Below are 22,236 nucleotides of genomic sequence, written 5' to 3'. Positions count from 1 at the left end.
CCCACTACCGACGAACTGTGCATTGACAATAACCCTTTGCCAACGTCGTTCCATCTGCGCGTCAGGAGTGCCTTTCACGACGCGTCACCCGCGACACCCTTGTCGATGTCCTTTTCACGTTGATGTAGCCTCTCCCGACGCAATCCTAACTTCTATCGACACATCTTTGCGTCGAAAGACCCTCTACTTCTTGTAGTGATACGTTTAAATTTTCATTTTCATTTGTTGTACCAAAAGGGAAAAAAGAACTATCACCATAGACTATACATGTCATATTTAACATAATTATTTTGATTATTTTAAATATAATTGTTATATTAGAAAATGTCGTATTAGATTGTTTCCTAATAAAACCAAAATGGTTTTTTTTCCATAAGATTAAGATATTTTCTAATAAGATAGTTTTTCCATGTATAAAAACTTAGAAAAATAACTTTTAGTCATTTAAGTTTGGATTAGATTGCATTTAGGTCCATAGTCCAAATGAATTCATCACATGTTGGTCGATTTTTCATGAGTTGTTTGGTACTAGGATTGGGTCAAACGTTTGCTTTATCTCTGTAATCACACCTTATCCCTTAAACACTACTGATCTTTTATTAAACAATTTATTTATGATCCAACCATAAACTAAATCTCTCTCTACACATGAGAGGGTGTGGGTCTCATTATTTTCAAATCTCGAGATCAACACGTGGGAAAACTACTCGGCTACTTATCTAATATGAGAATGACTAGATTTCATCTTGTGATCAAGGTTATGTTCTCAGTCTTACTTAGTCTCCAAAATTTTAGGCTTATTAAATAAGGTAAATAGATCAATCTCACTCATGTAAATCAAAGAACGAGTTTTCATAAGTAGTTGTTCATAACTCACTTCGAATTAAGATCAAGTTGCACGTGATCGGTGTGAGACCCATACCTAAGAAAGACGAAAATTTGACTAAGTGTTTAAGAAAAGGGTGTTTGGGTAAGGATTATGTGATAAGAGTTGGCATTGAGTTATTTCGCGAGGAGATGAGGTGATGCGACATAACTTTTGATGTCAAGAGTCATTATACGGTTAAGGTTCTTCGCGAGAAGGAGTAATGAAATTTCAAATTTTCTAAGTTTACCTAATGGGTTACGTGTACAAGTTAAAACTAAGCATGATTAAGTTAACATTAAGTTCACACGTGTATCACTAAGAGTAGGAGCTAGCGAATTATTAAGAATTTGAGCATGACTAATCTATTTTAGGATTAGTATAAATAGAGGTGAAGTCAGATTATTAATTGTTGTTGCTCTAAAAGATTGAAGAGAAAACTAAGTGTTGAAGTTCTGTGCGAGAAGAAGTGTAGGAGCAATTAAGTTTAAGGCAATTGAGTTACAATGAGTGTTTTTCTTAAAATGATTTGTTTATGTTTAAAGCTTTTCTTTCAGGTCCTTATTGATTTGAAATGATGTTTGATATACAAATATTTTCAAGGGTATTTCAAATCAAAAGCTTATGTTAAGTTTAAAGTATGGTTTATGTAATTCAAATGTTTGTGAAATGATGTTCAAACCATTATTAGTCTCTTTCTATTATAGAGCTAACTATTATGTGCACATAAAGAATAAAGACATCTATGTATAGAAAGCGTGCATAATTGAAATGAGGCAAAACAATGTATAAAAGATATGCATTGTGCTTCAGCCCGAGTAACAAGAAATGAATCAAGATCCAATTATTACTTTGATGAAACTTTGAATGTCCCACATATTATATTATAGAATCTAAAAAATAATTATTGTATATTTAAATTCATAGATCAAATTATTGCTTTGACGAAACTTTGAAACAAAACAAGTTTCATATAATAATAAAAAATTTCTCAAACACCTACCAAATGATCAATCAGTTTTTCCTTTAATAAATGTACATCACAATCTTTCATATAGTACAACAAGATAATGGTAACAAAGACAGAGCACAAAAACCAAACACAAAAGATAAAAGAAAAATAGGACGTTGCTCTTTTCTCCATTATTTAAATTTGATTTTCACTTGTCTTCAAGTTATGAGTACCATACTCTTGACTTGCTCTAAACTTAATAACCCATTCAAAGCTTCAGCAGTGGAATTTTCAAGATTTCTTTACAATATCATATTGTTTTTAGGAAGTAGTTTAGAATTAATTTGATTTTATTTTAGGCCATCTATTTATATCTTTAAACCGACTCATTTCTTATTATTATTTTTTTAATTTCTTGTGTCCTTCCAATGAGTTTTAGAGGTAGTCCATGTTCTTAGCTTTTTCAAAATAGATAAATGTAATATAATGCTCCCATTTGTTGTGTGTTCCTGCATAAATGTTAACCGTGTCCCTTGGCACAAATTACTCTCTCAACAAACTTAACTCAAATAGTCCTCAATTGAAGTTATCGATGGACTTCTAAATTTGAAGAGTTGTCTTTTGTTGAATGAAAAATTTTAGTAGGCAAAATTTATATTAATATTTTATTCTAAAATAGAATTTTCTAGCAATGTGAAAGTCCCTTTCAATACCCATACTTTCATCTATGGATTTAGGCCCTAAGGGACATCTAGTTTCAAAAGGAGAGAAAAGATAGATAAAAATAGGTTTGTTGATATCTCCACACACGCACTATATTTTTTCTAAAATTATTTTTAATTTTCAAAACCAAATGAAAAAATTATTAATCACTGGTTTGTTGATATCTCCACGTGTGCCGTAGTCGTTCGTTGGTCGTGGCGAGGCGAGGAATAATTATTTTTTTTAATTTTTCAAAACCGTTTCTTAAACCGTTTCAAATTTGAATGATAAAATTATTAATCAGAGGTTGCCTCTTTCCTTGCTCACTGTATATATGGGCCTCATTCTTCTCTCAAGAAAACATAACAGAGCCTCTCTCCTATCTCTCTCTGCCTTCTATCCCTCTCTCAACCAAAATTTCTTTGTTTTAGTATATTGAGCATAAGAGTGTTTAATTGAGTGTTGGTATTCCGATCAATTTTTGGTGCAGTTTTGATTGACAAAACACGATCGTTTTATCCTAGAGACGATGGGGCGATACAAATCTATTTGCATAAAAGAGCAGAGTCGTAAAACATCTTAAAGAAAGTGAAAACCGCGACTATGCCTTTTATTCTAATTATTTTAATTTTGATCATTAGGCGATTTGACCAGTAGGCGAGCTCGCTAGAAAAGTGTTTTGTTTAGGCAAGATACCAATACACTAGACGAAAAAGCACTCGTTCTATCTAGGCATTCTGTCTAAGAGATATTCCTTCACGGCGTTCCAACAATTTTAAGATGATTCTTTCTGCTACAGACCATTCTAGAGCAATTTAATGTCTTTCGATCTCAACCGTCCATTTTTCTTTGAAGGAGCACACTTTAAGCATTGGAAGCAAAAGATGTTATTCTTTCTTATATTGCAGAAAGTTGTTGCCACCTACACCACTGAAAAACCAAAGGTCTCAGAATCGAATCCAACGGAGGAGCAGATTTATAGTCTTATCGCATGGACAGAGAGACTTCATTTGTAAGAACTTAATCTTAAATGGAGTTATTGATGAGTTGTATGACTATTACAGCACTATGTCAATCGCAAAAGAGGTCTGGGACTCGTTACAAAAGAAATAATGATACTGAGGAAGCTAGATCCATAAAGTACGCGGTAAGCAGATACTTGCGGTATCAAGTGAACGACGACAGATCTATGGAGACTCAATCACACGAAATACGAAAAATTTCACATGAATAATAAGCAAAGGTATGCCACTCGATAAACAATTTCAAGTTGTTATTATTATTGAATAAGCTACCTTTAATGTGGAAGGATTTTAATAACACTATAAGGCACAAGACGAAAGAGTTCTCGTTGGAGAGTCTAATTATGTGACTAAGGATTGAAGAGGAGGTGAGAAAACATGACCTAAAGGAAGAGGTGAATGTCGTTCCTAGAAAGTAATCCACTATCCTTCTAAAGCCGTAAGGAAACAAAATGAAGAGAGATTCTAACAAACAAAAGAACTCTCAGAAACCCTAGTCCAGAAGTATGGTACAAATTATTTATTGTAACTGTAATAAACCTATGCATTTAGCTAAAAACTGTAGAAACGAGAATTATCCTGATGCGTAGGCGAACCTGGTAGAAGAAGATTTAATAACTATTATCACAGAAGTAAGTGTGATTGGGGGGTCTGAAGGTTGGTGGCTAGACAATGGTGCATCACGCCATATCTTTCATGACCTTAGTTTATTTAGAAAATATAATGAAACTAAGGATAAGAATATCCTTATGGAAGATCATCACATAAATAAGGTGGCTGTCATTGGAGAAGTAGAACTAAAATTCATATCTGGCAAGACGCTTGTCCTAAAAGAAGTTCTACAAACTCCTGAAATTCGGAAGAACATGGTCTCAAGATATCTCCTCAACAAAGCGAGCTTCACTCAAACAATAGGACAAAAAATGATGTATTTGTGGGAAAGAGTTATGTAACTGATGACATGCATAACTTAAATTTGGAAATGAATAAGAAAATGTCTTTTGCTTAATTACATGTCGTCTACTTTTAATATTTGGCATGCTAGACTTTGTCAGGTTAATAAAAGACTAATTAACAACATGAGTAGGTTAAGTCTTATTCCTAAATTATCTTTGCATGAATTTGAAAAATGAGCATGTTGTAGTCAAGCTAAGATAACTAAAACTTCGCATAAATTTGTAGCTAAGGTAATTGGACCTCTAGAATTAATTCATTTTGATTTATGTGAATTTGATGGTATGTTTAACTAAGAATAGTAAAAGGTATTTTATAAGCTTATAGATGACTGTTCCGACTTTACTTTTATTTATCTGCTTAAAAATAAAAATGATGTATTTGACATGTTTAAGGTGTTTGTAACTGAAATAGAGGACTAGTTTAATAAAAGAATTAAGAGACTTTGTAGTGATAGAGAAACTGAATATGATTCAGTTGTATTTAAACAGTTTTATAACTCAAAAGGAATAACACATGAAAAAACTGCACCTCATTCTCTTGAAATGAATGGAAAAGCTGAAAAAGGAAGAATAGAACTTTAACTGAGTTAGTAGTTGCTATCTTGCTTGATTCAGGAGCACCACCGTCTTAGTGGGGTGAAATAATAAAGACTGTTAATTATGTCCTTAATATGATTCCTAAATCAAACAATAAAACTTCACCATACGAAGTCCTTAAGAATAAAACACCAAACCTATTTTATCTCAAAACTTGGGGTTGTTTAGTCTATGCTAGAATACCTGATCTTAAAAGAAGAAAACTAGTTAATAAAGCCTATGAATGTGTCTTTATAGGATACACTAAAAATAGTAAAGCTAGGTTCTATGACTTAGAAAATAAGGTAGTCATAAAATCAAGCGATGTAGACTCGAAGATAGATTTCCCTTTTAATATAGAAATAGTGGGACTAAAATAGTCAAAATAGTGGGAGCTCAAGTTCAAGCAGTCTACCTTCAGTTAGAATCCAAACCTAAGATAAGGAATTAGATCTTGAACCTAGAAGAAGCAAGAGAGCGAGAATCATAAAAGACTTTGGAGAAGACTTTGAACTGTATAATGTAGAAGATCCGAAAGATCTAACAAAAGCGTTATCCTCAATAGATGTCAACTTATGGCAAGAAGCTATTAATAATGAAATGTACTCTTTTGAATCTAATACAACTTGATACCTAGTTGACCTACCCCTGGCTGCAAAGCAATAGGCTGTAAATGGGTTTTGAGGAAGAAACTCAAACCTGATGGATGAGTAGATAAGTATAAGACTAGACTAGTAGCAAAAGGTTTTAGATAGAGAAAAAACATAGATTTCTTCGACACTTTCTCCCTAGTTACTAGAATCACCTCAATTAGAGTGTTGATTTCTATAGATGCCCTAAACAATCTCTTAATACATCATATGGATATTAAAACTATCTTCCTAAATGGTGATTTAGAAGAAGAGATCAATATGGAACAACCTGAAGGTTTCATAGTTCATGATCAAGAATCTAAAGTTTGTAAATTAAATAAATCCCTGTATGACCTAAAACAAGCTCCTAAGCAATAGTATGAAAAGTTTGACAATCTAATCATGTCCAAAGGATTCAAAGTAAATGAGAGTGAAAAATATATCTACTATAAGACTGAAGATAGGTTATGCACTATCATATGTTTATATATATGTAGATAACATACTAATCTTTAGATCTAACTTGCACGTCATAAATGATGTAAAATCAATGCTGAATGCAAATTTTGACATGAAAGACTTAGGAGAAGCTAATGTAATCCTAGACATCAAAATTACTAGAACTGAAAATGGAATTTCTTTAGATTAATCTCATTGCATAGAGAAGATCCTAAAGAAGTACAACTACTTTGAAAGCAAATGAGCCTGTACACCCTTGACGAAAGTGGATTTTGTACAGTCTAATGACAATTTGGTTGATCCTTTGATGAAAGGACTAGCTAGAGAGAAGGTTTTTAAAATTCCAGAAAGAACGAGACTAAAGCCTATAGAAAACTGAATTACTTGTGAGGTAAACCCAACTTGAAAGACTGGAAATCCCAAGAAACAAGTTCAATGGGTAATAATTGATCACAAGTGATATGAAGAGAATCATGCTAAAATACTTAAGAGTTTCATTCTTATGGTTGAGTGATTAGCATGATGTCCTAAAGCATATGAAAAGACTGAACTTAGTTCTTAATGAATTCTATACTTGATATCAAGTAGGGTACCTTGCTAGAGAAGTACTCTTAATAGATCATTCACCTTTGTAGATGTGGAAGTGAGGGCCGCTTCCTATGGAATTCTAGGCAAATTCTCTAGAGTGTCCACTAAAACTGAGATATACGTGTAAAGCCCTAAAGCACAGATAATTTAGAACTTCACTTGAATAATGTTGTGTGTGCAATCTTCTTAGAGGTAGAGTCCAAAACCATGAGTTACTTTACAATATTCTAAAGCATTGTTATTAGGTGAAGGTTCAAGTCATCAGACACCTTCACTTAAGCACAACATTACATAGATGTAGATATTGCTCGATAAAAGTGTTTTTAAAAATTTTCAAGTGGGAGATTGTTCCATGAAAAATTTTAGTAAGGAAAATAAATATTAATATTTTATTCCAAAATAGCATTCCCTTAGCAATTAGCAATGTGGAAGTCCCTTTAAGTACCCATATTTTCATCTATGGTTTGGGTCCCAAGGGGCACCCAAGTTTTGGAAGGGGCGAGGAGATAGGCAAAAGTAGGTTTGCCGATATTTCCACACGCAAGCATCGCCACCGTTCGTTGGGCGGGCAAGGCAAGGAATAAAATAATAATATAATATACTTTCAAAATCGAGTCTTAGACTGTTTCAAATTGAATGAAAAAATTATTAATCAGCGGTTTCTTTTGTCATTAATTTTATGGTCATTGGAGCCTCTCTCCCGCTCACTAAATATATAGGCCTAATTCTTCTCTCAAGAAAACAGAATACAAAGCATTCCTCACAAATTCTCTCCCGTCTCTCCACGCCTGTTATCCCTCTCTCGACCAAAATTTCTTTGTTTCACTACATCGAGCATAAGAGTGTCTAGTTGAGTATTGGTATTCCGATCAATTTTTGGTGCAATTCTGATTGATGAAACACAACTGTTTTATGTTCGAGACGATACAAATCTGGTTGCATAGCTTTTTATTCTAACTTGTTTCTGTTTTGCAATAGGCATTTTGACAAAGCGACTTGACCATTAGACGAGCTAATTAGAGATGGTGTTCTGTTCATTCGAGATACCAATACACTAGGCGAGAAAGTACTTGTTCTTGGGCAATATTCCTTCAAGGTGTTCCAACACCCTTTCTATGCGTGGATCAATTAGATGCTATTAGTCATTTACTAAAAAGGTGGCAGAAGATTCTCTATATACTGCCTCCTTTATATAAACATAGATTAACCTTTTATAAATTTTGAAAAAAATATCTATACTGTGCCTAACATATATTATTATTTCGATAAAAATTAAGTCCAAAGTATATAGACCAAAGTATAATATTTAGCAACTAAACCCTTCAGAATTATATTCATCTACTTTTTTCCACATTTAAAACTAAGCACCTTATATAATCACAAAACAACATGTAGATAAAATCAAGAAGAAAGGCCACTTAAATTCAGTACACATTCTACTCGTCCTATAATATAATATTTCATTAGGAAACAGCATATCCCAAGAAGATTCTTTTGATTCACTTCAGCTATTATGGATCTGTACATATATAAATATAATGTTGGACTTTGGTTTTGCATGCAAATTAAAAAAAGATGATTCATGAAGAGAAAAGCCAAGAATATCATCTTGGCTCCTCCTCCATTGATGGCCCTTTCCCATTTCACAAGCTGCTTGTTTATGCTGATGCTTTTGATTGGGTTTTAATGGGTTTAGGGACTTTTGGTTCTGCCATTCATGGCATGGCTCAGCCCATTGGGTATCTTTTGCTTGGGAAAGCACTTGATGCATTTGGAAATAATATTGGTGATATTGATGCAATGGTTGATGCACTCTATGAGGTATATATTTATTAATTCTATTTGTGGCTACTTTATTATTATTATTATTATTATTATTATTATTATTATTATTGTTTTTACTTAATGATATTGTATTTTTCATAACATATAGTTTTGGAACTTATTATATAAGTGTTGTAATTTTAACTAAATTAACGAATGCAAATTTTTTTGCTTGAAATAATGACTTAGTTAATTGTTATGAAGTTGTCTTGAATGGATGAGTGAATTTGGTTTCTTCATGAAATGCTTTTTAGGTACAAATATAACAAAAACTTCACTCTCACATAGGGACCGACTTCCAGCTATCAAATGCCACAAGGGACCATTAATGAAAACTAGTAATATATTTTTGGTACCTAGGTGGCCAATAATTAATAGTAACTATACTAAATTTCAAAATTCAAAAGCTTTTTTCTTTTCTTTTCCTTTTTTAGATATAGAGAAATTAATCCGTATAATGTAATGCTAAACAATTGCAGATGTAGCAAAATTTAAATACTCATTGAAGTTTATTACTAATAAATTTTGCTATTGATTATAGAAGTTTATTAGTGATAGAGTCTACCAACCATAAATTTGGCTATCAATGTTAGAAATCCTTCGGTGATGAATACAAAGTTTTTTTTTTGGGAAAACTATCATTTTAGTCCTCAAGTTTTGATAAATATGTGGTTTTGGTCCCTCAATTTCAAAAATGAACCATTTTAATCCCCAAGCTTATAACAATAAACTTATTTGGTCCTCGAGTTTTAAAAATGTACCATTTTAGTTCCAAATTTTAAAAAATATATTTTTAAGGTTCTAAAGTATTTTATTTTTATTTTTTTTAAAAATAATTATATGATATTTAAAATTTTAAAAGATAGTTTTAGAGAGGATATGATTTTAAGAAGTTATTATTCTAATTTAAAATATTATATGATTATTTGAAATAAAAGTATAAAGTTATTTGAGGGACCTCTTAAACCTATTTAAAACAAATTTTAAAATAGTACAATTTGGAAGCTCAATGAACAAATAAGTCTATCCTTATAAACCAATAAACCTAAAGACTAAAAATGTTTGTTTTTAAAACTCAAGACCTAAAGACTAAAAATGTTTGTTTTTAAAACTCAAGAACCAAACGCACATACGATCGAAATCTAAAGATTAAAAATATATTTTTCTTTTTGTTTAATTCCAAATATAAGAACCAAGTATAATATATATATAACATAATGTAAAATAATTGACGGGTATAATAAAATTTAAATGTAGAATGATAAAAGTCAACATGGGTATAGTCTATCTTTATATATATATATAAGACATAAACTTTTGATTAAAATCTCAACCACACAAGCTTTTGAACTCAAAACAGTTTGAAAACAAAATTTAGTGGTTGTTTTATTATAATCAAGTACGTGTAACCAATATCTTATAATAGACTTCACCTAAATAATAATATAGGTTATCCATAGAGAAAGGTACACATGTTGTGATACACTAAGAGTTGAGTTATTCAAATTTATGTGGTCAAACAATCTAAATTCATGCTTCGTTCCTTTGCTAAAATCTTTTCTCTCTTTCCTGCTAGATCACTTCACAATCAAAATAAAAGTTTTAAAAAAGGGAAGAAATATCTTCTTTTTTTTTTCTTTATGTTTTCTACTTGAATAAGTCCATTGTTATTAAAATAACCTTTTTGAACCCTAAGCGAAAAATAAAAAATAAAAAAATCCCTTTATTAGTTGTTCCTTTGTCAAGATTAACAGAATTTTTTTTATTATCTGAGTGGTGATATGGAAATTAATTAAATAGTAATAAATAATAAAAATAAATGATCTTTTAAAAAAATATAATAAAACGTCGAAATAACAATTTCGAAAACGAAAAAATCCCACAAACCCATGATAAAAGATGCCAAAAATATCTCGTCAACAACACATAATATATTTGATACACGATTGTTTAGATTTTGTTATTATTTGATAGACAATTGTTTGGATTTAAGCATTTAGATTTAATCGTTTAGATTAGTTACACGATCGTTCACTGGATAGCCAAATCTAAACTATTTTTTTATTCAGTATTCTTTTACATGTTTAGATTTGATACACGTTTACATTTTATAGCTAAATCTAAACGATTTTTTAAATATTTTTTATATCTAAATATTTTTTTAAATATTTTTTTTATATGATATTTAGATTTGGCTATTAGATTTGGTTAAACGATTTTCTTAAAAAAAAAGTTTTTGTCATTTGAGCAAAATTGTTTATACAATATCACGTCAATTAAAGGGCAAAAACTAATCTAGATCTTTTCTTTTTTTTTTTTTTTTTTTTTTATCAATCCTCAAATTGCAATGTTTCACCGACAAGAGAAGAGAAGAAAAGGGCAATGGGTCTATTTTAATTTAGAAAAGAGAAATAAAGAAGTGAAGTATTAAACTAAATTTTAGGCCGAAGATATAGAATCAAAAGAAGTAAAAAACAGTTTTTTTTTTTTTTTTTTTTTTTTTTTGGTATATCGGGAGGCCTTTGAAATTTAGGTGGTAGCAAAGGTTCCAATGTGGCTTTGGCCACAATGGTGGACCATTGACTGGTTTAATAAAGTAGAAGTAAATGTTCATTAATGTCTTCTTACGTTAAGACTCGTATACAAACTCCCTAGGGAATTTTTTTTAATGTAATAGATACTTTGTATAGCATGAACACAAGGTATTCCTCGAGTTGCTTTTTTTATGTAATAGATACTTTGTATAACACGAAGTAGGAGTAATTGTTTTTCACTCTTCAATGAATTGATTCAAACTCCAATCAAGTTGGTTTCTAATACAATCCATATAAGTCTTGACAAACCAAGATGAGCTCATATTTCTATTATAAAACACCCTAAGACATGTGTGTTCATCAATTAACGACTTAATTTGGAATGTATTATTTGTATCCACAACGCTTACATGTAATCTCCATTTACACCCATAAGAACATATTACCGTGACCCTTTTCTGGTCAATCTTTTTTAGTTTAAAGTTGTAGAACTGCCCAAGTCCATAATCTTTTATAACATCTTTTAAGATTTTAGGGGGCTAATTTTCATACCAACACAAAATTGTATATGGTTCATATCAATCTCCATCCTTAAATTCTAGAGGTTCCTCTACCTCCAACCCATCAAAATTATATGGATTATTTAAAAGATCCTCCAACCCATAAACCGACTCAACTTCTCCTTCAATCTCAACTTGCATATGTAATACTAGAATAGGCAAAGTCGAGTTTGCACTTAACAAACCGTTAGTGTTGATAGACCTAATAAACCTTTTCTTCAAAACATGTGGTCTAAAAAAGTCCATTTTTAAAACTCAAGACGAAGCACATCTAACGATGAAAACTCGATGACTAAATAAGTATTTTTCCCAAAATAGGAAAAACTAACAAAAAGACTTTTTAAACCTATTTCTTAAAACTTATAGACCAAAAAGATTATTTTAAAAACACAGACTAAATGCAACTATGGCCGAAAACATAGGGACCAAAAAGGTATTTTAAAAAAGACTAAGAAAGTAGCAAATATAATTATTAAATCATCAATTCACCTAAAAGCTTAAGCTAGGGAGAAAACGACGAGTGACTTGAACACAAAACCTTCCTGAACCACTTGCTTTGATACCATATTAAATCATTAATTCACTCAAAAGCTTAATTATATACCACTAACAATAACAATCAAGTCAAAGATATTCAAAAAATATTACAATGAAAAGGATTATTAGATATGGGAGATTTAGATTTTATTCTCAAAATCTATCAATAATAGGTAGGAGCCTATAAACAATAGAGTCTATCACAGACAGATTTCATTACATTTACATTTCTCTATAAATATTGTTATACATTTAATTATTATCCTCAAGAGTGTTATTCAACCGAATTACTCGTTTTACCACGCAAGTAACCCAAAATTTATTCTCAATTGAATGTATATCATAGTTTTATAGAAAAGCGTTCATGACGACATTATTTTTCTCTTCTTTCTTTCATCTTTCCAACTCTTCTCGATAGACCTTTTTTCTATCATTTGTAAATCTTGTCCGAACACTCGCGTTTTCTAAAAAAGCATATATCTATTTAAAGTTTGTTTTTGAGCTCCAATCAAAGAGAATTTTATTTGTTCAAATGATACTTCAAGACCTTTTTTGAGTAAGTTGTTCAATCAAAACCCAGCCTTCTCTTGATTGGTACCAAAAGAAAAATTCAAATCTTGGTCATTTCTAATTGTGAGTACTAAATAAGGATTTATTTAGTTTTACAATTTTTGGCAGGTGATTCCATTTGTATGGTACATGGCCATAGCCACTTTCCCAGCAGGAATACTTGGTAAAATCTCCCTTCCTCAAACTTTTGAATAATATTACTTACATATGAAACTGTATAGTATATATGCTTATATTTCTCTTTTGTATTAATAGAAATTGGGTGTTGGATGTACACAAGTGAGAGACAAGCTGCTCGTCTAAGACTTGCATTCTTGCAATCAGTGCTTAGTCAAGAAATTGGTGCTTTTGACACAGATCTCACCACTGCCAAAATAATCACCGGAATCAGTGCCCACATGACCATTATACAAGATGCCATTGGAGAGAAGGTAAAGCCGGTTATCAAGATCCATCTACTTAAATTTTTGGATTTAATAACGATTAATATGATATTAGAGAATGCACAAGATGAAAAAGAAATAGTTTCTCTTTCTTCTCTAATATTGCATGGATGCAGTTGGGGCATTTTTTAGCAAGCGTGGCGACTTTCATAAGTGGGGTTGTGATTGCTATCATAAGCTGTTGGGAAGTGTCATTGCTCACTCTCTTGGTAGCTCCATTGGTTATGGCAATTGGGGCTGCTTATGCTAAGAGGATGACTCTCCTTTCCTCTATCAAAATTGGTTATCAATCTGAAGCTACTTCCTTGATCCAACAGGTAAACATCCCCACTCAATCAGTATATATGGAAAAATAGTAAAAACTTCAATAGTTCTATTTAGTTTTTTATCTTTAATAAGGGTATTTGACTCAACGAGTCAAAGCTAAGAGAGTAGAGTTGTGAACGCTACTGAGAGTAGAGTTGTGAACGCTACTTATTTGGCCCAAAGAGCTTGTGAGTCCTACTACCTTTATGCTGCTTCTCTCTCCCTTAACTTAGAATTTCACTCATTGTCCCAAAACACTAATCGATTGATTTTATAATATATGGTAACATATGAAAAGTGGCAATAAAAATAAAAAATCATGCAAATGCAATAAGCCCGTCTTTTCAGGCAATATATCAATTTCTATACGTGATATTATTAGTACTTCAGAACTATAAATAATCACAACTGCAAATTCAGAATATAAAGACATACCTATAGTTCAGAAACTACGTAGGCACAGCCAAAACTCATTGTAGTCAATCTGAAGAACCTGTTTGTAAACTAAGTTGCTTTTTGATATGTATAGAACAAAAATGTTAACTAATATGTATGGGACAGTCAATATCTCAAATCAGAGCAGTGTATGCATTTGTGGGAGAGAGAAGCAGCATAAAGGCATTTGCAGAACAATGCGAGAAAATGATTGTGATGAGCAAGCAAGAAGCATTGGTTAAGGGAGTGGGCATAGGAATGTTTCAAACCGTGACTTTCTGTTGTTGGAGTCTCATTGTATGGATTGGAGCCGTTGTTGTAACTGCAGGAAGAGCCAGTGGAGGGGACATCATAGCTGCTGTTATGAGCATTCTCTTTGGAGCAATGTAAGTAAAAAACTATATCAGCATATCAAAAATGTGTAATCCAAAATGAACCAAAGTTGTAGAATGTTAAAATGAGAACAATCTTACTTGAACATGATCTATAATATCGGTTGTACAATTGACACAATTGAGTCCTAAGAATGTTAAAATGAGAAATCTCTCCTTTTTTCTTTTTTGGTGAGTTGCAGCTCGCTGACTTACGCTGCACCAGACATGCAAATATTCAACCAGGCAAAGGCTGCAGGGAAGGAAGTTTTCCAAGTGATTCAAAGGAAGCCCTCGGCAATCAATGGTTCAAACGAGAAGACGTTGGAGGATATTGAAGGCCACATTAATATTCAAAAAGTCCATTTTGCTTACCCCTCTCGTCCTCATAAACTCGTCCTTGAAGACTTCACTTTGTCCATTCCTGCAGGGCAGTCTATTGCCTTAGTTGGTAGCAGCGGGTGTGGAAAGAGTACAGTCATCTCCCTTATCACTAGATTCTATGACCCTCTTCAGGGTATGCCACCATCAGCCCTTTGCCTTTTTCTCTCTTATTTTTCATAGTCATGTCAATCTTAAAACAATTTTTCTTCAGGAGATATTTTCATAGATCATCAGAACATCAAGGATCTGAATCTGAAATTTCTCAGGGAAAACATTGGAATAGTTTCCCAAGAACCTGCACTCTTTGCTGGAACCATCAAGGATAATATCAAAATGGGAAAACGAGATGCAAATGATCAACAAATAGAAAATGCAGCAGTAATGGCAAATGCACACTCTTTTATATCTAACCTTCCAAACCAGTACTTAACAGAGGTAAAGCTAGGAGAGCCAAAACAATTTTCCTTAACTGTCAATATCATTTCCTGCCAGAATTCAAAATTTCACCTGATTTTAATAATTCAAGGTGACTAGGGATTCTACCATAGAAGACTGAAACACGTATTTATCTTAAGTTTGTACAAGAAACAAAACAAAACTAAACAAAATCATTATCAACGTGTAAGTGATGTCTAATTTTAAAAAATAAAAAGTGCGGGGGTGGAAATTTCAGGTTGGACAAGGGGGAACCCAATTGTCAGGAGGTCAAAAGCAAAGAATAGCAATAGCAAGAGCCATTCTCAAGAATCCACGAATTCTCTTACTGGATGAAGCCACAAGTGCTTTAGATTCAGAATCTGAGAGGCTGGTTCAAGACGCTCTAAAAAAGGCTATAGTTGGGAGGACAGTCATCATGATTGCCCACAGAATGTCAACTATTATTGGTGCAGATGTGATTGCCATCATAGAAAATGGAAGAGTTTTAGAAACAGGAACACACCAAAGCTTGCTAGAAAAAAGTATATTCTATGGCAACTTATTCAGCATGCATGATATCAGACCAATTAAAGATTCAAGGTTTGTTCTTCATACTAAATAAACCACATTTTCTTCAAACAAAAACATGACCAATGGGTATGAATTTTTTGTTGATGGACAGCAATTCAAACTCATTGTCAGAACAAGGAAGTGCCCATCAAGAAGCTTCATCTTGCGACCTTGATAAGGACGAGAAACTTGAGCCCAAAAATTCTAAAATAGATTCTTTGAGAGCAGAAGAGAAAGAGGGATCAAAAGAAATATTCTTCAGAATTTGGTTTGGCTTGAGTAATATAGAGATAATGAAGACTATTTTTGGATCTTTTGCAGCAGCTGTGTCTGGCATCTCGAAACCCATCTTTGGATTTTTTATCATAACAATAGGGGTAGCCTACTACCACACAAATGCAAAGCACCGTGTTGGATTATACTCCCTCATCTTCTCTATGGTGGGATTATTATCATTTTTCATGCACACCATACAACACTATTTCTTCGGAATAGTGGGAGAAAAGTCAATGAAAAACCTCAGAGAAGCTCTCTATTCAGGTATAATTTAAGAACACTTTTCTTTGTTTATATAAAAATTTTAAGAGCATGATATGGAGCCAAAGTAGCTTCTAATGTTAACTAGACTAATTCAGTTCTTTCGATGGATTATTTCAGTTGTACTACGCAATGAAGTAGCATGGTTTGACAGACCTGAAAACAATGCTGGTTCACTTACATCACAAATAATGAACACCACCTCCATGATAAAAACCATAATAGCTGATCGAATGTCTGTCATTGTACAGTGCATCTCCTCCATTCTAATTGCCACCACCGTCAGCTTGATTGTGAATTGGAGAATGGCTCTCGTTGCTTGGGCTGTTATGCCTTTCCACTTCATTGGTGGCCTAATACAAGCCAAGTCTGCCAAAGGATTTTCAAGAGATTCTGCTGTTGCTCATCACGAACTAGTTTCACTAGTCTCCGAATCAGCAACCAACATAAGAACTATTGCTTCTTTTTGCCAAGAAGAAGAAATAATGAAGAGAGCGAGAATGTCATTAGAAGAACCAAAGAGAAAAAGTAAGAGAGAAAGTATCAAGTATGGAATTATTAATGGCATCGCACTTTGCTTATGGAACATTGCCCATGCAATTGCTTTGTGGTACACAACAATTTTGGTTCACAAAAGACAAGCATCCTTCGAAGATGGCATAAGATCATACCAAATTTTCTCCCTCACAGTACCCTCAATCACTGAACTGTGGACATTAATTCCAACTGTCATCTCAGCCATTGGCGTACTAACTCCAGCATTCCACACACTTGACCGGAAAACTCTTATTGAGCCAGAAATACCAAGAGATCCAAAAATAGAGAAAATTGAAGGAAGAATTGAGTTTCAAAGAGTAAAATTTAACTACCCAACAAGGCCAGAAGTCATTGTTCTTACCAACTTTACCTTAGAAATCAAAGCAGGATCAAGGGTGGCTCTTATTGGACCAAGTGGAGCAGGCAAGTCTTCCGTTTTGGCACTTCTGCTCAGATTCTATGATCCTGAAGAAGGTAATATCCTTATTGATGGGAAGGATATAAAAGAATACAATCTGAGAATACTGAGGACACACATAGGGTTTGTGCAACAAGAGCCTGTTCTATTTAGCTCCTCGATCAGATATAATATTTGCTATGGGATCGAGCACGTTTCTGAAACTGAACTTTTAAAGGTGGCAAGAGAAGCTAAAGTACATGAATTTGTCAGTAATTTGCCTGATGGATATGATACACTTGTTGGAGAAAAAGGTTGCCAACTGTCTGGAGGACAAAAGCAAAGAATAGCCATTGCTAGAACTCTTCTGAAGAAGCCAACAATTTTGCTCCTAGATGAACCAACAAGTGCATTAGATGTTGAATCCGAAAGAACTTTAGTTAGTGCTTTAGAGTCAATAAATGGGAATAATGGCTTCAGAACTACCCAGGTTACAGTTGCCCATCGGCTCTCTACAGTGACAAACTCAGATGTTATTGTAGTCATGGATAGAGGTGAGATTGTGGAGATAGGTTCACATAGCACCCTATTGACAGCTCCTGATGGAGTGTACTCAAAACTCTTCAGGATACAGAGTCTTGCTGATGTTTAATATTTTAAACCATTGCAGGTAGAATATAAGTCTAATATGCTTATATAGAATAGAAGACAACAATAACTAATTTGTTGAAGAACTTGATTTCTATTATCAGGTGAATGATTTGATTGTGGACTCTTACAAATGAAAGATTTTGTAGTTTAAATACACCTCAATGACTTGTGCCTTAGAGAACAAAAAGCTACAATATGTTCACTTAGAGCTCCAGAAAGATGCTATCGATTGTCTTGAGTAATTCCACGTCAACCCCAGCAGCAATTCCAGAATCAATATAACACAGCTGGAAAAAGATATATTGAGTAAACAGTATCTATTCAATAACCAGAAATTTATCTATTCAATAACCAGAAATTTTAACTTATAAGTTTATAGTAAAGAGAAACCTGGTATTGTGGCTTATTTAGCGTATGAATTCCTCTTTTCATTAGTTGCTGCCATCCAATATTCTCTCTAAGTGCCCTTTCAAGGCCTCTAGTATTCTGCATATTACGCATAAGATCACAAGAATGCAACATGTAAAAAAGAAAACAATTTGTACAATAATTAATCAACTTAAATTGCCAACTGCAAGAAGGAAGAGGAAGAAGAGTCTTTTCTTTAATAAATATATTTATGCATAAGAAACCAAAACTTCTATTTACAAAACCAGTGTAAAGAACTTCCAAGTATCCATATAAAACTATGAGAAACAATAATAACATCAAGACACACACGGCATGCACATGCTAAAACCATCTAGTCAATAAGTGTTGTGATATTTAAGCAAATTCCAAGATGAACAAACTGTAACAGATCCACTTCCAATATATCACATTAACACAAAATAGCACAAGCGTTTCCACCGTCATGAGATGGCTGGATCTTCCTTGCTGTAATGTAATAGCCACAGGATACACACAAAATACAAGAAAATCCCAAAAGTGCAAAGATCACTCACATATGTAAAACAAACCAACGGCTACTAAGGGTAGGGAAGGAACCACAGACAAATTGAGAAAAATGTATGCCAATTAAAATATAGCAATTCACAATTAAGAGTATTTTGAAAATAATGGAACTTTATGATGATTAACGAGTTGATAATATTGAAGCAACAAAAGAATATTCTTCTTTTTCTTCAGTTCAAAATTGGGCAACTGAAAAACATAACAGCTGCAAAGATAAGGCTGACAACTAAAATTGCAGGGGAAGAAAACTACATGAGCTGGGTCCAAAATCAGGAGATTATATTGCTGCATTCCATTACACTGCTGTTTAACTTGAATCCCCACAATAGTCCTAGAATGTCCATCATGCTGAAAGAACAATGGCCTGCTTGAAAAGACCTTATGAAGTTAATGATAATGATAATGATGGCACATTCTTTTTTGTATCAAAGATTAAAAACTTTGTCGATAAAAGCAACGGAACCATTTGAAAATTGAAACTGGTTATCATACCTTCCACATTATAACTTTTTTTTACACGAAAAGACATACAAAGTGCCATATTTCATTAATAGCCAAAGAATGCAAGGGACGGTACAGACAAATCCACCAAAAGAAATCAAAGAAGACTAGAAAGAAAAACTCTCCAATGGGTTAAAATAGAACAATTACAAAATTACTTGGAAACAAGACCCCCAACCAAAAGCATTGAGATGATGATGTCCTAAGAGTCCGCCCGAGATTTCTCTCGAGCAAAACAACGTATAATTATCCTGATGCCAAACACATAATACATCTACAAATGGATGTTAGAATAAACAGACAAAAAAGATAGATTAAATGTCAATTAAAGACGTACGTTTTTTCACTAATATTAACGTGTTGGTGACCGTTTGTGCATATCCTTCCATCAGAGAAGTAATTCCAGACCCAATCAACTAGAACTTGATGACCCTTTGCTTTTTTAGGGGACTTATTTTTCGTGACATTTTGAGGGATTCTAAAATAGACGGAATTTTCATGCCCACTAGAACCAGTTTGTGGATCACTATCATTTTTACGGACAAGATACTTATCCATGGGCCCAAAAACCTTAATTGTCTTTCTCTTATTTGCATCGATTAGGTTTACCATTTGTGCACCACTACTTGAACCAGGGACTGAGAGATAAAGTTCCTCACACTCTTTAGGACCAAAATCAATTATCCTTGCCTGAAGCCCAAAGGAACGCAAAAGAGCAGCACATTCAGTGGTTCCAATCCAATTTTTTTTGCCATAAATTTTGTAGTTAAAATGTTCTGCCCCATGTACATCAAATCCTCTTTCCCAAGCAATCTCAAGCCATCTCTGAAGTGATGGAATATCTGGAACAACTCCTGACCCACCAAATAAAATGTTTCTTGTTTCTGGTCTTTGCATTAGCAAATGAGAGCAGAGCATTTGAATGTTCCGCCATCCACAGCCCCACCCAAAATCCTCAAACTCAATACTCTGATAATGATCAACATACCCTGACAAAATACTAGTCGAGTCATGAGATTCTAATTCTAAGCAATTTCTTAATAAAGACATCAGGCCACCTTCCACCTTACAAAAGGCACCCCTATTCTGTGAACCAATCAAGCATGATATCTTTTCAGTAACAGTCAACTCCCCCATCACCAAAGTGCCGGTCTCACAACTTAACCTGTTGCTACTCAAAGATCCCTCAAACTTAATCTCTTGTGGCATGTCCCCATTATTATCATCCTACAAACAAAAGTCATATAAGAACCAAATTACTAATATTGAAGTCCGTACGATTTATATAAAGACGAATCGAACTAGAATAAAGGCCTTGGGATTGAAAAGATGGAACAACTTACTTACATTGTCATAAGAAGTAGAGGAAAAAGCCAATTGTTGGGCCAACTCAAAGTCCATCGCAAGTTGGCGTTGTTTATTGTCATTGTCTCCGTCCTCAAAGTGACCATTGGCATGCCTGCAACGGTAATAACATAAAGACCTTCCTCAGTCGTTCGGTAAACCCTATCTACAAAAGCTTTGGAGTCAAAAGGTGAGAAATTTTAATATGAGGATCTAAATATTTGGTTTACATAATCAAAGAATAAAGGAAGTGATTGGAATTGCAAGTGAAGCGGCAAGAATGGTACCGCTGAAGTTCGTCTGATGGAACAACTTGGTCGCAGAAGGGGCAACTCGATGAATTCATTGAATCTTAGGAATACAATCAGTGCCGTCTCCAGATGTCAACCCTAAACTGGGTGGGAACATTACCAAGATTAGTGTAATGTCCGACTAAATCTAATAATTAACTAAGATACTTTAGAAAAAATTTAGCAGCACAACGTCATCACAATACACAGTACAAACCCAAAATTATCGAAAAGACATTTAATCAACTGATCCAATCAAAATGGCTAATATTAAAAAATACTTTTATAACGAAGCTCGAATAAAATTGCCAAAGTCTCATTTAAGACGTGATTAACTAACTCGGATAAACATGAAGTTGGAACTTCAAAATAGACTCAATGAACAAGGTAGCTAGCTATCCAACCGAAAAGAAACAATAACCTAAACAAAAATCAAAAATTTAATTCAACAGGTCAGGTCAAGCAAACATAAATAATTAAAGAAATACCCAATAACTATTCTTTCTCAAGTCTCCTCTTCAGCATCACCAAGGTCGAACAACTGCACAATCTGGGGGTGGAAAAGTAGGAACACACAAACTGAGTAAGTGGCTCACACCTATAGAGCCATCAAACAATATACAAGGAAGAAGGGCGCCAATTATGGACCAATTGAAAATTTGTAGGAATAGGTTTGAAAAAAGTAGGTCGGTAAAAGTAAGGTGAAAAAGTCGATTTTGTCTTAATGAAATTTCCTTTTCTTACACCTAAATCATTACCTGTAAAAAAAAAAACCGTTCATAAAATTGTTTCTCCTTCTATCTTCTTCCTCTAACATCTTCAAAAAGCTTCTCTCTAACATCTTCAAACTATTTTTTGTTTTTTGTAATTTTATTTTCTTTATATATATATTTTTATTATGTCCTCCTTTCTTCGTGAAACTTTTGAATCTTAAATCTATAAGTTTAATATATTTTTTAATTGTTCCAAGTTGATTTATGGTTGTTTCAAACTTTTTAGGGAAGTTTTTTGTTTTTTTCGATCTCGCAAACATCTCGCATCATCTTTGAATTATATATATATACTTGTGCTTTATGTGATTTAGGGTGCTTTATACATGTGTTTAGGGAGATTTTAGCTGTTGCTTTTTGCATCTCGCAAACATCTCAAACTTTCAAACTTTAAATGTCCGATGTCAAATTAGTCATATACTTGTTAGGAAGCGACTATGCATGTTTTATTTAGTTTTTAGCTACTACTTTTAAATCTCACAAACATCTTGTAAACTCTAAACTTGTAATATACAATCTCAAATTAATTGCATACTTGTTTTATGTGACTTA

General features: G+C 33.2%; 2 protein-coding genes and 1 long non-coding RNA gene across 11 annotated transcripts; 1 reads left to right on the top strand and 2 right to left on the bottom strand.

Annotated features, from left to right (window-relative positions):
• Positions 1 to 8,315: 8,315 nt before the first annotated feature.
• Positions 8,316 to 17,979, top strand: LOC103501134 (ABC transporter B family member 19-like). The gene is made up of 10 exons (XM_051079423.1): positions 8,316 to 8,573; positions 12,886 to 12,940; positions 13,033 to 13,208; positions 13,337 to 13,537; positions 14,088 to 14,347; positions 14,536 to 14,849; positions 14,928 to 15,151; positions 15,390 to 15,733; positions 15,816 to 16,243; positions 16,361 to 17,979. Exons 1-10 carry the CDS (start codon positions 8,328 to 8,330, stop codon positions 17,824 to 17,826), a joined length of 3,714 nt encoding a protein of 1,237 aa, XP_050935380.1. The 5' UTR covers positions 8,316 to 8,327; the 3' UTR covers positions 17,827 to 17,979.
• On the bottom strand, positions 13,831 to 16,606 carry LOC127144023 (uncharacterized). Of its 2 annotated transcripts, none has more exons than XR_007815568.1 (3): positions 16,422 to 16,606; positions 14,435 to 15,201; positions 13,831 to 14,359 (listed from the first exon to the last, which is right to left on the bottom strand). It is a non-coding gene; the product is annotated as an uncharacterized LOC127144023 (long non-coding RNA). The 2 variants fall into 2 exon arrangements; XR_007815569.1 differs by having other exon boundaries at positions 13,831 to 14,335.
• Positions 17,897 to 21,745, bottom strand: LOC103501111 (uncharacterized). 8 transcript variants are annotated; one of them, XM_008464605.3, is made up of 8 exons: positions 21,673 to 21,745; positions 21,403 to 21,464; positions 20,912 to 21,018; positions 20,628 to 20,739; positions 19,618 to 20,507; positions 19,032 to 19,143; positions 18,216 to 18,311; positions 17,897 to 18,112 (listed from the first exon to the last, which is right to left on the bottom strand). In XM_008464605.3, exons 3-8 carry the CDS (start codon positions 20,968 to 20,970, stop codon positions 18,029 to 18,031), a joined length of 1,353 nt encoding a protein of 450 aa, XP_008462827.1. In that variant the 5' UTR covers positions 20,971 to 21,018; positions 21,403 to 21,464; positions 21,673 to 21,745; the 3' UTR covers positions 17,897 to 18,028. The 8 variants fall into 8 exon arrangements, with proteins under 8 accessions (XP_008462827.1, XP_008462828.1, XP_008462826.1 ...); XM_008464606.3 differs by having other exon boundaries at positions 20,912 to 21,013; positions 21,673 to 21,736; XM_008464604.3 differs by lacking the exon at positions 21,673 to 21,745 and having other exon boundaries at positions 21,403 to 21,569.
• Positions 21,746 to 22,236: the final 491 nt, after the last annotated feature.

The sequence above is a fragment of the Cucumis melo genome, chromosome 11 (assembly GCF_025177605.1).
Source record: "Cucumis melo cultivar AY chromosome 11, USDA_Cmelo_AY_1.0, whole genome shotgun sequence".
NCBI lineage: Eukaryota > Viridiplantae > Streptophyta > Magnoliopsida > Cucurbitales > Cucurbitaceae > Cucumis > Cucumis melo.
The sequence above is the reverse complement of the archived record's forward strand: the minus strand, read 5'-3'. Positions and strand labels throughout refer to the sequence as shown.

Excerpts from the sequence above, each read along its gene's own strand:
- LOC103501134 (XM_051079423.1), top strand. The coding sequence starts at position 8,328 with ATGATTCATGAAGAGAAAAGCCAAGAATATCATCTTGGCTCCTCCTCC. Across the intron at positions 15,152-15,389 it reads CAAACCAGTACTTAACAGAG|GTTGGACAAGGGGGAACCCA; the intron begins GTAAAGCTAGGA and ends TGGAAATTTCAG. Across the intron at positions 16,244-16,360 it reads CAGAGAAGCTCTCTATTCAG|TTGTACTACGCAATGAAGTA; the intron begins GTATAATTTAAG and ends GGATTATTTCAG.
- LOC103501111 (XM_008464605.3), bottom strand. The coding sequence starts at position 20,970 with ATGAATTCATCGAGTTGCCCCTTCTGCGACCAAGTTGTTCCATCAGAC. Across the intron at positions 20,508-20,627 it reads CCTCTACTTCTTATGACAAT|GATGATAATAATGGGGACAT; the intron begins GTAAGTAAGTTG and ends TTTTGTTTGTAG. Across the intron at positions 18,312-19,031 it reads TGATTTTGGACCCAGCTCAT|AATACTAGAGGCCTTGAAAG; the intron begins GTAGTTTTCTTC and ends CGTAATATGCAG.